Source organism: Salmo salar, chromosome ssa12 (assembly GCF_905237065.1).
Source record: "Salmo salar chromosome ssa12, Ssal_v3.1, whole genome shotgun sequence".
Classification (NCBI taxonomy): Eukaryota; Metazoa; Chordata; class Actinopteri; order Salmoniformes; family Salmonidae; genus Salmo; species Salmo salar.
Genome location: NC_059453.1, coordinates 52,154,387 through 52,171,890, shown reverse-complemented (window position 1 = coordinate 52,171,890; position 17,504 = coordinate 52,154,387). Strand labels below are relative to the sequence as shown.

The 17,504-nt window shown below is 42.2% G+C and overlaps 1 protein-coding gene across 1 annotated transcript in view; it reads right to left on the bottom strand.

Annotated features, from left to right (window-relative positions):
- The window catches only part of LOC106565300 (ERC protein 2), an 84,351-nt gene that overhangs the window by 20,858 nt on the left and 45,989 nt on the right, over positions 1 to 17,504 (bottom strand). Inside the window, exons 6-12 of the mRNA XM_045692121.1 lie at positions 16,648 to 16,803; positions 15,167 to 15,334; positions 14,440 to 14,607; positions 12,301 to 12,438; positions 12,065 to 12,205; positions 11,705 to 11,845; positions 6,134 to 6,169 (exon numbers count right to left, since the gene is read on the bottom strand). Of these exons, the coding sequence (XP_045548077.1) occupies positions 6,134 to 6,169; positions 11,705 to 11,845; positions 12,065 to 12,205; positions 12,301 to 12,438; positions 14,440 to 14,607; positions 15,167 to 15,334; positions 16,648 to 16,803 (948 nt within the window). The remainder of the gene's footprint in view (positions 1 to 6,133; positions 6,170 to 11,704; positions 11,846 to 12,064; positions 12,206 to 12,300; positions 12,439 to 14,439; positions 14,608 to 15,166; positions 15,335 to 16,647; positions 16,804 to 17,504) is intronic.

Below are 17,504 nucleotides of genomic sequence, written 5' to 3'. Positions count from 1 at the left end.
AACGAGAGAGCATACTGTATCTAGACAAATATACACCACCACAGTAAGCCACTTCAACCACTGCCAATGTTAGAAGGATAATATTATGCCTCTATTAAATTGACCACTTATCAACGTGTAGACAGTGAAGCGAGCCACACTGTGACGATAAAACAAAGCATGCGATAATCAGGAGGACCAATCACAGCATGCAAAGCAAGTCCAACACAGCAGGGAAGACAATCTTTGCAATGCTTTCCCCATGAACAGAGTCAGGTCAATCCAGCAGTGACAACAAGTGACATATTTCAAGCATGAGGAGTAAGGTCAGAACTAATAGTTTGGGGGAATCTAATGCTCTTAGCTGCGGGTGGGGTTTGTTGCGTACCTCAACTGATATGGCACCCTATTCCCTACAGTGTACTACCCTATGGGCCCTGGACACGGGTAGTGCAGTATAGGGAACGGTGCTGTTTGGAACACACCCTTATAGGCCCTAAACAGGTATGCACGGCCTATTGCTACACTAACATTGGTTAATTATTAAATCCAAGTTTGTTTAAACAAAGCTGTACAGAGCTGATGGATATCTTTGTATTTTACTATTAATCATAAGTCATGATGCCGGATGTGAGAACACGATAGAAGAAGAAGAAACTTTTTTTTTTTTGCTAGGAATATTTGTAAGAAAATCATATTATACCACCATTGCACGGGTCTTAAAACAATTATTTCTTACAGAGACCAAGGGTTGAGCATCAACAATAGAGTAGGCCTACTATCAAGACACAAAAAAACTAGCCCAAACTGTATAGTCATACAGACATCTAGCTATGCTTAGCTAAGCAAAAGGGTAAGCTAAATGCTAAGTTAAATGCTAAGCTTAAAGTGGAACTGACAGCTTTTTAACTACTTTACAGATGAAACAAACAGACAATCATAATATCAGTAAAAAATATCAAATTCCCAATTTATGCTACAAAACCAACTTTATAAGAGGTTTTGAAAAATAGGTTCTATTTGACTCAAAATTCCAATGACGTACACTAAAGCCTTCCTGGCAGAATAGACAGATGTTGTTCAATGCATGATTCATAGAATTCACCAATACACTGCTTAGTAGTCCAAAAAATATTGCTATTAATTTATATATCACAGCTGGCCTGGTACATTGTTTGCTGCCTCCATTTGGGATGCACTGTTTCAGTTTTAATGACTCTATTTTGGACAAAAATGAATGTAACTAAGGCTGGGAATGTCAATACAATCAAACTAGCAAGGGCAATGACCACAAGTCAGTCATAACTTGGTAAATAGGCTAGCGTATCTATTTATGTAGCAAGCTAAAAACACGCAGCCTAACATTAGCTAGATAGCTAGCTAGTTGCTAGGAGGATGTCCTGTCATTGGAGGAGTGGGTGAGTGACTGACTTGTTCCCCTCATATTGTTTTTCGGTGGCTGTACACAGCTAGAGATGCAGGTGTCATTTGGTTAGCTATCAAGAACTTGAGCGACTGTTATCCAGATTGCATATCTCTTGCATTCGCACATTCACTCTGGCTTTCTACTCCGATTTCAGAGCGCTCTCGTATGAGTGTGCCAGAGCACAGAATAACTGATTAATTTACGCAATAAACGCTGAATATGACCGGTGTCAGTAAACGCAGGCAAAACAAGTAGTCACGAATGCTCTAGATAACATGTAAACAGCCTAGCTAACCAGCACTGCTAGAGGTGAGTAAAATGGTCAGAGTGAGGTGTTCGTCATTTCTGTCTGGAAGTAGATAGCTAGCAAGCTAGCCAACTTTAGCCAGGCAGGCAAGCTGCAGAAGGACGAGTAGGCTATAATTCCACATCGTTTATCAGTGCGATTTTGACGGCCAACTAGCTGAAAAAGTTTGAGAGGGTTTATCTAATGTTCCTTCGTTATATTTTAGCTCCTCTTGCTCTGGCGAGCATTAGTTGTTGATCTTGTTGTTGTTGATGTGCCTAACTGAAGGACAGAGAGACTACCTTTTAATGGTTGTGAGAGCTTCAAGATCCTTGGTGTCCACATCACCAACAAACTAACATGGTCCAAGCACACCAAGACAGTCATGAAGCGGACACGACAAAACCTATTCCCCCTCAGGAGACTGAAAAGATTTGACATGGGTCCTCAGTTCCTCAAAAGGTTCTACAGCTGCACTATTGAGAACATCCTGACTGGTTGCATCACTGCCTGGTATGGCAACTGCTCGGACTCCGACCACAAGGCACTACCAAGGGTAGTGTGAACGGCCCAGTATATCACTGGGGCCAAGCTTCCTGCCATCCAGGACCTCTACACCGGGCGGTGTCAGAGGAAGGCCCTAAAAATGTTCAAAGACTCCAGCCAACCTAGTCATAGACTGTTCTCTCTGCTACCTCACGGCAAGCGGTGCCGGAGTGCCAAGTCTAGGTCCAAGAGGCTTCTAAACAGCTTCTACCCCCAAGCCATAAGACTCCTGAACATCTAGTCAAATGGCTACCCAAACTATTTGCATTACCCCCCCTCCCCTCTCCACACCACTGCCACTCTCTGTTGTCATCTATGCAGTCAATTTAATAACTCCACCTACATGTACATACTACCTCAACTAACCAGTGCCCCCACACATTGACTCTGTACCGACACCCCCTATATATATATTGTTATTTTTTACTGCTGCTCTTTAATTACTTGTTACTTTTATCTCTAATTCTTTTCCATATTTTTTGAAACTGCACTTTTGGTTAGGGGCTCGTAAGTAAGCATTTCACTGTAAGGTCTACACCTGTATTCGGCGCATGTGACTAACAAAATTTGATTTGATTTGATGTGTTTGACCAATAGGACTGTAAGTACCCAAATGTAAGAGGACTCCCGTGGTATTGACGTATTTGCAGAAATCCATTCAGGTGTATTTTGTGTCTTTTGGCGAATGCGTTCTAATGATCTAAAGTTGCACTGTTGCAACTGCCTGTAAACACACAGTCCAGTTCAAAGAGAATAAGGGTAGGCCTGTTTGCACAAAGGCCTACTGTAGCTCTGATTGGCCATGGTGCTCCGATCTGCGTAGACTCCGGTCCTGGACGAGATGGATGTTTTTATTTGGTTTTATTTACTGAGGTGTCTGTTAATTGTCCAAACGCACGGCCGCTTTCCCACTCTATATTACTATAGAATTTTCACAAATGCTTTAACTCCACAAATTTCTACTTTGTGCATGACACAAGTAATTTTTCCAACAATTGTTTACAGACAGATTATTTCACTTACAATACACTGTATCACAATTCCAGTGGGTCAGAAGTTTACATACACTAAATTGACTGTGCCTTTAACTTCTTTGGGATAGGGGGCAGTATTTTCACGGCCGGATGAAAAACGTACCCGAAACTAGAATATGCATATAAGATTTGGATAGAAAACACTCTAAAGTTTCTAAAACTGGTGTCTGAATGGTGTCTGTGAGTATAACAGAACTCATATGGCAGGCCAAAATCTGAGAAGATTCCATACAGGAAGTGCCATGTCTGACAATTTGTTGTCATTCTGTTGCATCTCTATCGACATTACAGCATCTGTGCTGTAACGTGACACTTTCTAAGGCTTCCATTGGCTCTCTAAAGCCGCCAGAAAGTGGAATGGGGTGTCTGCTGTCTCTGGGCAAAGTACAGCAGCAGAGTTTGTAAGTGGTCAGCCTGGGGACAGTGAGACTGGAGATGCGCGGTCACGAGAACTCGCCATGTTTTTCTTTCAGTCTTTCAATGAATACAACGTCGCCCGGTTGGAATATTATCGCTATTTTACGAGAAAAATAGCATAAAAATTGATTTTAAACAGCGTTTGACATGCTTCTAAGTACGGTAATGGAATATTTTGATTTTTTTTGTCACGAAATGCGCTCGCGCGTTACCCTTCGGATAGTGACCTGAACGCACGAACAAAACTGAGGTATTTGGATATAACTATGGATTATTTGGAACCAAAACAACATTTGTTGTTGAAGTAGAAGTCCTGGGAGTGCATTCTGACGAAGAACAGCAAAGGTAATCCAATTTTTCTAATAGTAATTCTGAGTTTAGGTGACCCCGAAGTTGGCGGATGTCAAAATAGCTAGCCGTGATGGCCGAGCTACGTACTCAGAATATTGCAAAATGTGCTTTCGCCGAAAAGCTATTTTAAAATTGGACATAGCGATTGCATAAAGGAGTTCTGTATCTATAATTCTTAAAATAATTATGTATTTTGTCAACGTTTATCATGAGTATTTAGTAAATTCACCGGAAGTTTTCAGTGGGTATGCTAGTTCTGAACATCACATGCTAATGTAAAAAGCTGGTTTTTGACATAAATATGAACTTGATTGAACAAAACATGCATGTATTGTATAACATAATGTCCTAGGAGTGTCATCTGATGAAGATCATCATCAAAGGTTAGTGCTGCATTTAGCTGTGGTTTTGGTTTATGTGACATATATGCTTGCTTGGAAAATGGCTGTGTGATTATTTGTGTCTAGGTACTCTCCTAACATAATCTAATGTTTTGCTTTCGCTGTAAAGCCTTTTTGAAATCGGACAATGTGGTTAGATTAACGAGAGTCTTATCTTTAAAATGGTGTAAAATAGTTGATTGTTTGAGAAAATTGAATTGTGGTATTTTAGTTGGTTTTGTATTTCGCACCGTGTGATGCCATTGGCTGTTGGCTAGGGGTTCCGCAGGCGTAACGGGGTTCCGCTAGCAGAACGTCTGTCCTCAACAGGTTAAACAGCTTGGAAACAGTGCGAAAAGTGCAAATCAATCCCAGAACAACAGCAAAGGACCTTGTGAAGATGCTGGAGGAAACAGGTACAAAAGTATTTTTATCCACAGTAAAACGAGTGCTATATTGACATAACCTGAAAGGCCACTCAGCAAGGAAGAAGTCACTTCTCCAAAACCACCATTAATAAGCCAGACTGCGGTTTGCAACTGCACATGTGGGCAAACTTTAATAATGAAAAAATGTATGAAATAAATGTATCACTAGCCACTTTAAGCAATTCCACTTTATATAATGTTTACATACCCTACATTACTTATCTCATATGTATATACTGTACTCTATACCATCTACTGCATCTTGCCTATGCCGTTCGGCCATCGCTCATCCATATATTTTTATATACATATTCTTATTCATTCCTTTACACTTGTGTGTATAAGGTAGTTGTTGTGAAATTGTTAGGTTAGATTACTTGTTAGATATTACTGCATGGTCGGAACTAGAAGCACAAGCATTTCTCTACACTCGTATTTACATCTGCTAATCATTGTATGTGACAAATAAAATTTGATTTGAAGATCGTACTTTTTGGAGAAATGTCCTCTGGTCTGATGAAACAAAAATAGAACTGTTTGGCCATAAGGACCATCGTTATGTTTGGAGGAAAAAAGGGGAGGCTTGCAAGCCGAAGAACACCATCCCATCCATTGAAGCACGGAGGTGGCAGCATTATGTTGTGGTGTTGCTTTGCTGCAGGAGGGACTGGTGCACTTCACAAAATAGATGGCATCATGAGGTAGGAAAATGATGTGGATATATTGAAGCAACATCTCAAGACATCAGTCAGGAAGTTAAAGCTTGGTCCCAAATGGGTCTTCCAAATGCACAAAGACCCCAATCATAGTTCCAAAGTTGTGGCAAAATAGCTTAAGGACAATAAAGTCAAGGTACTGGAGTGGCCATCACAAAGCCCTGACCTCAATCCTATAGAAAATGTGTATATGAACTGATTTTAATACGATTTCATGTTGCTAAAATGCTGTCAGTTCCACTTTAATGTTAAGCTCACCAAGAACAGAGGCGAATATCCAACTCCCCAAAAAATATACTTTTTTACATTAATATTAAATGCCTAACTCATAATATGAGTGTAGTTGGAAAGCTAAATAATTCTCATTAAGTGCAAAGGTCAACATGCATAATACATGATGTGATAGATACACCAGTGACAGTGTAACTGGGTCCATGTGACCATGACATGATCACCCACTAGTTAGATAGCACGTTCCAGGATTTTAAGGTGGATTTTGGTGGGCGGAGGGTGTCCTCATGCTTTCAATATGTGCCACCACAGAGAGCTCCGGGGCGGAGAAGGACTTACAGGGTTGTTCATCTGACTGAACAGCTGCTCTGCTTGCTACATTGCAAAGGAAAGTGGTGAAGGGGGGAGACGGGGGAAACGAGGTGGGAGGGGGAGGGGGGAGACCCGGGGGAAGATAGCGTTAGCATGTAGCTCCATTAGCCAGAGGAGAGTGGAAACAGCAGGATCAGGGTAGAACAGACTAGCCTGGTGCCAGATCTGTTTGTGCTCTCTCGTAAAATCCTATATGGTCAATGTCATTCCAAACAGACAATGACCAAGGGAGTTGGCGAGACAGCACAAACTGCTCCTGGACCAAGCTAAGAACAGACATGTTACATGTTAAATGTTACATGTTAAAGCAGTATCAATACAGAGAACACGTTTACTGTATATGTTGAACAGTATGTTGAGACCATAGAAACAGAATTACACACAATATGGCCGCCGGACCACCCATCGTGGAACATTGACTTGAAAGGGGATTCCCGTTCTAGTAATTCTATTTCTATGGTTGAGACAGCCAGGACCACTGGAGAGGAACAGAGGGAGGAGGAGGACACAGTATGGGTGGTTATGGGACAGAGAGACACACGGGGGAGATCTGATGGACATCTTTGCTCCCCATCTCAGCGGTTCTACGGTGTTGTAGGAACCTTATCTGAACGTTATTAACTCTGATCCAGTTATCACATTCTGTCACTATAGGAATTTATATGAACAGGTGTTTGTTGTCGCTGATGAGAGGGTTTTAACAAGCAGCATTTTCAAATGAGGGATTGGACATTTTCACAATGTTGCTGCAGCGTTGTGTATGTGTGTGCTTATAGTAGCAGCAGCACTGTTAAAAGGGTGTGTGTTGACAGGGACTGGGGTATATATCAGACATGCTTATTAGTAGAGAATGCTTCGGAGTTATCCTCCATGACAGATAAAACATGGCAGCTTTTACCACACTCAAGTCCAATAACCAGCAGGGATAGCACATATAACCAGATTTAAACCAAAATGATCTTGAATTGAGGATGTTGCTGTATTATACAGTAGCAATTAAGATTAGTGAAGCAATTTTTCCATAATTGGATATAGCTTGAATAATAAGTGATTTAAAGGGGGAATTAAGTATTTTCCAACTTAATGTTAGATGGTTCCTAATACTGAAAGTCGTCTATGGGCCAGGAGAATCTGTAATCCATGGTTCGGTTGTTAGGGCTAGGGGGCAGCATTTGCACGTCTGGATAAAAAAAATGTACCCGATTTAATCTGGTTACTAATCCTACCCAGTAACTAGAATATGCATATACTTATTATATATGGATAGAAAACACTCTAAAGTTTCTAAAACTGTTTGAATGGTGTCTGTGAGTATAACAGAACTCATTTGGCAGGCAAAACCCTGAGACATTTTCTGACAGGAAGTGGATACCTGATGTGTTGTATTGACTTTAAACCTATCCCATTGAAAAACACAGGGGCTGAGGAATATTTTGGCACTTCCTATTGCTTCCACTAGATGTCACCAGCCTTTACAAAGTGTTTTGAGTCTTCTGGAGGGAGATCTGACCGAACAAGAGCCATGGAACGATGATGTCCCATTAGACACCTGGCGCGCGAGTTCATGTTGGGTACCCTCGTTCCAATACGTTATAAAAGAGTATGCATTCGTCCACCTTGAATATTATTCATGTTCTGGTTAAAAAAGGCCCTAATGATTTATGCTATACAACGTTTGACATGTTTGAACGAACGGAAATATATTTTTTCCCCTCGTTCATGACGAGAGTCCGGCTGGCTTAGATCATGTGCTAACAAGACGGAGATTTTTGGACATAAATGATGAGCTTTTTTGAACAAAACTACATTCGTTATGGACCTGTGATACCTGGAAGTGACATCTGATGAAGAGAATCAAAGGTAATGGATTATTTACATAGTATTTTCGATTTTAGATCTCCCCAACATGACGTCTAGTCTGTATCGCAACGCGTATTTTTCTGGGCGCAGTGCTCAGATTATTGCAAAGTGTGATTTCCCAGTAAGGTTATTTTTAAATCTGGCAAGTTGATTGCGTTCAAGAGATGTAAATCTATAATTCTTTAAATGACAATATAATATTTTACCAATGTTTTCTAATTTTAATTATTTAATTTGTGACGCTGACTTGACTGCCGGTTATTGGAGGGAAACGATTTCCTCAACATCAATGCCATAGTAAAACGCTGTTTTTGGATATAAATATGAACTTGATAGAACTAAAAATGCATGCATTGTCTAACATAATGTCCTAGGAGTGTCATCTGATGGAGATTGTAAAAGGTTAGTGCATCATTTTAGCTGGTTTTATGGTTTTGGTGACCCTGTCTTTGACTTGACAAAACATTACACACAACTCTTGTAAATGTACTGTCCTAACATACTCTAAATTTATGCTTTCGCCGTAAAACCTTTTTGAAATCGTAAAACGTGGTTAGATTAAGGAGATGTTTATCTTTCAAATGGTGTAAAATAGTTGTATTTTTGAAAAATTTGAATTTTGACATTTATTTGGATTCAAATTTGCCGCTCTTGAAATGCACCTGCTGTTGATGGAGTGCACCACGGGTGGCACGCTAGCGTCCCACCTAGCCCATAGAGGTTAAAAAGCCACTACAAACTTACACTAACTTGGCCACAGCTAGCCGAAAAAAAAATAGAATGGAAGTGATAGGGGCAACTGTGCAATACTGAACATTACCTTTAATGTGACTACGCCTGCCAGCTGGACTTGATGCATGGTAAATTAAAAGAGAACATTGAGGCCGTCCCAAATGAGTTGTTCAGGTTGTCATCGCTAGTATACATAATAAACATCAGAACGAGAATAATGTACACCACTGGAGGCTGCTGAGGAGAGAACAGCTCATAATAATGGCTGGAATGGAGCGAATGGAATGTTATCAAATGGTGTATTTGATACCGTTCCACTAATTTCGCTCCAGCCATTACTATGAGCTCGAACTCCTAAATTAAGGTGCCACCAACGTCCTGTGCTGCACACTGTAAAAAGTGGGACAGCACTGCTGTTCATCTGAAGTGCTTTTTCTGATTGGTATGGTCCAAAATGTCACTTTGGTTCGTTATTTTTGTACTTTTTACCCATTTTTCTCCACAATTGGTAGTTACAGTCTTGTCCCATCGCTGCAACTCTCGTACGGACTCGGGAGAGGTGAAGGTCGAGTGCCATGCATCCTCCGAAACACGACCCTGCCAAGCCACACTGATTCTTGACACACTGATCGCTTAACCTGGAAGCCAGCCGCACCAATGTGTCAGAGGAAACACCTTACAATTGGCGACCGAAGTCAGCGTGCATGCGCCCGGACCGCCAAGCTCATGGGTCTCCCGATCGCGGCCGGCTGCGACACACCCGGGTCTGTAGTGTCTGTAGTGACACCACCTCAATTTGAAATCAAATAATGAATTTGACAGATCACTGGGATTTATTTAATTGAATGAAAGCTTCTAAATTGCTTTCAACACCTCATGCGCATTCGCATTGCATTGCGGTGGGTGCAATATAGAGGCGGCAATCTATCAGAAGAGTTGTGGGCGTGCAGTGAATGTCATTACATGTAATGTGTTCCGTTTTTTTTATTTTGTATGATTGAATGTTCACTGCCAGCACTGAATCTTAAACAATATCTGCATAAGTACTGTGATACTAAAGAACCTGGAAAGGTTTCTTATTGATGAGATGGTCACTATTTGGTTGTAATGTGAAAATCTTATGAAAAGAAAGTGTTTGGAGTCGTTGTTTCATGCTATGGAACCAACTTAATATCTTGATGAACAGGAAATTGATTTAATTGCTTGTAACACAATTTAAGACATTTGGATAGGTAATTCCAATGTGACAAATCTACTTGGTACAACATGATAAAAATGGGTTGTATATACAGTGCATTCAGAAAGTATTCAGACCGCTTGACTTTTTCCACATTTTGGTACGTTACAGGCTTATTGAAAAACTTTTTTTTTAAAGGCTCATCATTCTACACACAATACCCCATAATGACAAAGCGAAAACAGGTTTTTGACATTTTTTGCAATATATATATATATATATATTTGCAAAAAAATATATATATAAAAAGATATTGCATGTGTGTTACCAAATTTTTATACCCTAGTGAAACAGGAAGTGATGTAATGTCTCAATATAGTTACTTAAGACTTAGATAAACTTAAATAACTGGAATTTAATTTGTGGTTTAATTTTGGTAGATGTTATTTACAATAATCTTTAAGGGTGCCACTAATTGTGAAACCTTGATTTGGAAGACATTGATTTTTAATTAAATAAAAAATGATTTTGGTTGGTTCCATTGAAACATTAATAAAGTTCTCACATGTTGGTATTTTGAGTTTATCTCTATAATTATATTGTTTATATTTGTTTAAGCATTGTTTGTGGATTGCCATTCAGGGGTGCCAGTAATTTTGGAGCCCACTGTATATATATAAATGTTTTTAAATACCTTATTTACATAAGTATTCAATGAGACTCAAAATTGAGCTCAGGTGCACCCTGTTTCTATTGATCATCCTTGAGATGTTTTTAGAACTTGATTGGAGTCCACCTGTGGTAAACTCAATTGATTGGATATGATTTGGAAAGGCACACACCTGTCTATATAAGGTCCCACAGTTGACAGTGCATGTCAGAACAAAAACCAAGCTATGAGGTTGAAGGATTGTGTCGAGGCACAGATCTGGGGAAGGGTACAAAAACAGAGGAAACCTGGCATCATCCCTACGGTGACGCATGGTGGTGGCAGCATCATGCTGTGGGAATGTTTTTCAGCGGCACCTACTGGGAGACTAGTCAGGATCGAGGGAAAGATGAACGAAGCAAAGTACAGAGAGATCCTTTTTTTGAAATCCTGCTACAGGACCTCAGACTGGGGCAAAGGTTCACCTAGTATACCCCATAATGACAAAGCAAAAACAGGTTTTTAGAAATCTTTGCAAATTTATTACAAATAAAAACAGAAATATCACATTTACTTAAGTATTCAGACCCTTTACTCAGTACTTTGTTGAATAACTTTTGGCAGTGATTACAGCCTTGCGTCTTCTTGGGTATGATGCTACAAGCTTGGCACACCTGTATTTAGGGAGTTTCTGCCATTCTTGGCTGTGTGCTTAGGGTCGTTGTATAGTGTAGATTGATAAGGGGGGAAAACATTTTAATCCATTTTCGAATAAGGCCGTAACATAACGAAATGTGGAAAAGGTCAAGGGGCCTGAATACTTTCCAAATGCAATGTATATTCATTTCTATTTATGTTATTTATTAAGTTTAACCAAAGAGGGAAAGTAATTTGAGTGTTGAAAGAAATAGTTCTCAACTTGAAATATAGGTTTGTTTAATGATCAAATCTAACAATTGCTATTGAATCATACATTTGGTTTCAACAAATGTCATTTACTTGCAATCAGTTGTTTTTTGTACTTTTTAGGTTGACCCAAAGAGTAATTATTTACAGTGCATCTTTGAATCCCAGCCACTTCCATTAACACTTTTAAATGATGAAGTGTTAGGAGACCTACCTTCTGTAACTGTGTCTCCAACTTACTACACTCCTCTTTCTTCTGCTCGATGGCCATCTCCAGAGACTTGAGCTTGGATTCTTTCTTCAGGCTGGAGGAGGCCAGGGATGAGGCGTGCTCCTTTAAGTCAATGAGACTGGACTACATGGGGACAAACAGGAACAGCGAGGACAGTCAGTACCAGACCAGGAGGCACAGCACAGTAGAAAAATAACAGAACAGGCCAAACTGGGTCATACTTCCAGAGAGAACAGCATCCCATGTATTTGAAATGTCTTTGTGTTTTTATGCACGCTCAGAGCCGCAACAAAAATGTACCCCGTGGGGATAATAAAATCAATTATCTTATTTTACACTGACCTCCTTCTCTGTTAATTCCAGCTGCAGGGTGTTGACCTTCTCCTTGAGGTCCTTGTTCTCCTTCTTATAAGACTCCACTTCGTCCATCCTCTCGTTGTCCTCCCTCGCTCTCTGCTCCTTCAGTCTCTCTATAATGCGCTCCTTAGAGACACACACACATGGACATTAGTTCAAAGTTCATTGTTTGGGTTTTGGTTCTAAGTCCTCCGGGTGTAAAGCTCTGAGTCTTTCTGTACCTTTTCAGAGAGTGCCTCCTCCAGGGTGGCCAGGGCCGTGTCAGTGTTACTGGAGTCAGTCTGTAGGGACTTCACCCTGTCCTTCAGGTTTCCCAACTGCTTGTCCTTATCACGCAGCTGCTCCTGCAGATTCTCAATCTGGGGTAGCGGAGGGTGGGAGGGAATTAGCATGAGGTCAAAAGAACTGTAGATAGAGAAACTGCATTAAAAGCTAGGAGTGTGAGTTAGGAGTTAGTGTGTGTGATGTTTGCAGGGTAGTTGTGTCTACTTAAAGGGAAGCCTGGAAGAGGAAGCCTTTATTATTTTAGCAAAATACATCAAATACATTCTGATCTCATCTAGTTAAAGCTTTTTTAGATTGTCTGGTATTTGAGGGAGAACGAGAGGGGAAGAGCGAGAGAAGCAAGGAAAGGGGAGGAGAGGAGACAGTAGTGTGTTTCGACGTTAATGGCTATATGTAGTGTCTGTTTTCACGTGGGACTATAAAAGTTACAGAGAAACATATGGTAGAAGGTTATGAGCTCATTGTTGGTGGGCAAGACAAGCAGATAGATAGTTCGATGTCTCTCAAAGATATTAAGAAATAAAACAAGATAGTCTAGCCAGAGATAAAGAAAGAGAAAGAGGGATATCTGAGAAAGAAAGATCAAAAATACAAAGAGACAAAGAGAGACACAGTGCACTGACAGAGTAGAGAAACATCAGAAGAAGAGACGGGGAGAGACACAGTGCACTGACAGAGTAGAGAAACATCAGAAGAAGAGACGGGGAGAGACACAGTGCACTGACAGAGTAGAGAAACATCAGAAGAAGAGACGGGGAGAGACACAGTGCACTGACAGAGTAGAGAAACATCAGAAGAAGAGACGGGGAGAGGCACAGTGCACTGACAGAGTAGAGAAACATCAGAAGAAGAGACGGGGAGAGACACAGTGCACTGACAGAGTAGAGAAACATCAGAAGAAGAGACGGGGAGAGACACAGTGCACTGACAGAGTAGAGAAACATCAGAAGAAGAGACGGGGAGAGACACAGTGCACTGACAGAGTAGAGAAACATCAGAAGAAGAGACGGGGAGAGGCACAGTGCACTGACAGAGTAGAGAAACATCAGAAGAAGAGACGGGGAGAGGCACAGTGCACTGACAGAGTAGAGAAACATCAGAAGAAGAGACGGGGAGAGACACAGTGCACTGACAGAGTAGAGAAACATCAGAAGAAGAGACGGGGAGAGACACAGTGCACTGACAGAGTAGAGAAACATCAGAAGAAGAGACGGGGAGAGGCACAGTGCACTGACAGAGTAGAGAAACATCAGAAGAAGAGACGGGGAGAGACACAGTGCACTGACAGAGTAGAGAAACATCAGAAGAAGAGACGGAGAGAAATATAAAGTGACGAGAGAGAGAGATGGAGAGAGAAAGAGAGAGTGTGTGAGAGAGAGAGAGAGAGAGAGGGAGAGAAAGAGAGAGTGAGTGTGTGAGAGAGAGAAAGAGAGGGAGAGAAAGAGAGAGAGAGAGAGAGAGAGAGAGAGAGAGAGAGGGAGAGAGAGAGGGAGAGAGAGGGAGAAAGTGAGGAGGTCAGGGTGAGAGAGTAACACACTGTATATTTGTAGCACACACTAGAGAAAGTATGTGTGTGTGTGTGTCTGTGTGTGTGTGTGTGTGTGTGTGTGTGTGTGTGTGTGTGTGTGTGTGTGTGTGTGTGTGTGTGTGTGTGTGTGTGTGTGTGTGTGTGTGTGTGTGTGTGTGTGTGTGTGTGTGTGTGTGTGTGTGTGTGTGTGTGTTACTATACCTAACCTAACCTATAACCACACACAGCAAGCTCTCAGTGCTTCCCTCAGATTTGCTCTTAGGCGAGTCGCTGAGGCCCCCGAGTCAGCATCCGTTACCAGTATTTTTACTACCAAACATGTTATGCCTAAAAGCTTTTAGCGTGGAACAGCAGAGCTAGGCTGTCCCATCTATAGCTCTGTAAGCAACGGTAGGAGAACACAGTGTTCGTCAGAGATGCTTTTTAAAAAATCAATTTATTAAACAAACTTGTGACCATGCCCAGGCTACCCTTAACTACTTTCTACCTAAATACACCCTTGACACTTAACCCCTTAACCCCTGACCCTTAACCCTTGACCCCTAACCTTCTTCTGCAGGACGTTGATCTTCCTCTCCTTGACCTCCAGCATGTCCTTCATGTCACGGATCTCTCCGGCCAGCGTGCCCTTCTCCTCCGTCAGGTCCTGCAGCTGCTTGGTCTTCTTGTTCAGGAAGGACTCCTTCTCCTCCAGACGCAGACGCAGGGCGTCCACCTGGGAGGGGAGCGGCCATAGTTCAAATGTCACAGTTCGGAGGTGAAATTCCATCAAATGTGTTTTATAAAGCCCTTTTTACATCAGCAGTTGACCCAAAGTGCTTTTCCAGTGACCCGGCATAAACCCTGAAGGGCACAGTTCAAAGTTCAACTTATTATTATTGTCAAATTGAAGAACTAGAGTTCTCTCTGAGATACTTGGCATTTGCAATACAAGCTTCATGCTCAACTAAAGGGTAGAAAGCAAGAGGGGAGGGGGTATGTAAGTGTATGCAGCAGAATACAGGGAGACGGTGACACAGTGTTTCCTTAAATGTGTAAAAAAACAGTGTACAAGGACAAACATACATGGACATTTTGTGCATGCGTTTTGTACGCATGCACGTGCGTGTGTTCATATGCGTGTGTGCAGGAATGTGTGTGTGTGCTTATGTGTGTGCACGGGTGTGTTCATATATGCATATGTGTGTGTGTGTGTGTGTGTGTGTGTGTGTGTGTGTGTGTGTGTGTGTGTGTGTGTGTGTGTGTGTGTGTGTGTGTGTGTGTGCTGTAGCCACCTCTGTCTGCAGAATGGCGGCGCGCTGCTCCTTGGCAGTGAGGGACTCTTTGAGCACCTCTATGTGCTGTTTGCAGTCCGAGTTCTGGTTGTTCAGGGTCTCCAGCTTGGTCTGCAGGGCCAGCAGCTCAGACTCCTTCTTAGACAGCTCCTGCTTCAGCTGGTCGATCTGTCGAGGGGGGGGAGAGAGACGCACGCGAATGCACGCACACACACACAGGTTTTGTCACAACTAACTCTCGTATGAGGTTGGCAGGTAAAAAGTAGGATCGTGAGTGCATGGAACTCCCTTCCTGCTCATATAGCGCAATTGAACAGCAGACCTGGTTTAAAAAACAAATAACGCAACACCTCATGGCACAACCCCTCTCCAACCCATGTGACCTGCTTGTTGTGTGTATGTACTGACATGTATGTGTAACTGATAGATGCACACACACATTACATGTTCATGTCTTTTTGTCTGCAATGTCTTTTTCGTTACGTGTCGGACCCCAGTAGGACTAGCTGTCGCCATTGGCGTCAGCTAATGGGCATCTGAAGAAATTAAATCCTGGCAGGTGTGTTTGTGCCTTTGTACCTGCGCGTTTGTATCAGGCATCTGTGCACGGGTGAACTTTATGCGGTGGACACTTGGTAGAAACGCCTCTCACCATAACAGAGGGACAGTGGGTAAAGTAAACCTTTATCCACTGTGTTCATTGTAGCCAGGCTCTCCTCTCATTAAAGATGCATCTGGCTCCCTGCATTATTCATGTATTATACATCAGACCCTATCTATGATTGATGAATAATTTTCTAAAAATAAAACAACAAAACTCCCGCTGGTTTTATCCTCACATGGATGTAAACACACAGACACAATGCTCCAGAGAGGCATGGAGGCTGGGAGCGAGGCTGGGATCCTGACCATAAGACGACTGGTGACGGACTGTATAATATGACTGAGCAATTCAAAGCTGGACCGACTGGATAAGATGTGCAACGGTTGATGAGGAAATGAAATGTAACCAGAGTTTCTGACAGTGGGATCCAATGGTAATGCTTTACAATCAATCACGCTAGATGGATACGAACATATTGACGAGGCTACGGAGGACAAAAAAATATCCATTTTAACAACACAGGAATGGTTTTGTTTATGGTCTTCCTCGGCTCTCTCTGCTAAGTGTACAGTCACAAAACAACGCGTAAGCATCTCCCAGTCAGGTATAGCTGCCAGCGAAGCACTTCCCTGATGAAACCAGTTAATGTAATGCTAAAGCTAGCTCATTTACTGTCAGCCAGACAGACAGCTCTAATCTGTTCTGTTCACTTTGAACGTGCACAGCAAACCCTAGATTGTGTGAGTGATTGTGTTTGCCACATTATAGACTACTACAGTAGTGTATGCGTGTGTGTGTGTGTGTGTGTGTGCGTGCGTGTCTGCATGTTTTCCTGTGCATATAGTGTGTCTGTGTTTTCATGTATGTGTGTGTGTACCTTGGTCTTCATGAACTTTGAGTGGTTCTTGTAGACCTCCATCTGTTTGATCTCCTCCTCTCTGTCCTCGGTGTTCAGCAAGCCGTTAGCCTTCAGTATCTGGATCTCATCCTCCAGGTCCCTGATGTTGCGCTCCAGAGATGCTATCTTGGTGTCCTGCACAACACACACGCACCAGCTGTTAAGATGCCATCTTGGTGTCCTGCACAACACACACGCACCAGCTGTTAAGACGCCATCTTGGTGTCCTGCACAACACACACGCACCAGCTGTTAAGATGCCATCTTGGTGTCCTGCACAACACACACGCACCAGCTGTTAAGATGCCATCTTGGTGTCCTGCACAACACACACGCACCAGCTGTTAAGATGCCATCTTGGTGTCCTGCACAACACACACGCACCAGCTGTTAAGATGCTATCTTGGTGTCCTGCACAACACACACGCACCAGCTGTTAAGATGCCATCTTGGTGTCCTGCACAACCCACACGCACCAGCTGTTAAGACGCTATCTTGGTGTCCTGCACAACCCACACCAGCTGTGCTGCACTGTTGCTGAGCCACACTTATAATTCAGTACTAGAACATTTCCAAAGCTTGACCAGTGAACAAAACACAAAACACCTGAAAGAGAGGGAGAGAGAGAAGAGAGAGCGAAAGACAGTGAAAGAAAGAGTGAAAGAGAGAAGATGGCTAGAGAGAGAGACAGATGGAAGAGGGAGAAAGGAAGAGCTCTTTGAGGTAGTACGGAGGAGAGCCTCTGCAGTATCTTGGGGTAAAATCAAAAGCCTCCTCCTTCAACGGCTGCAGCAGCTCTAGCTCCCTCACAGCCAGCCTCTCGGTGGATTAATCAC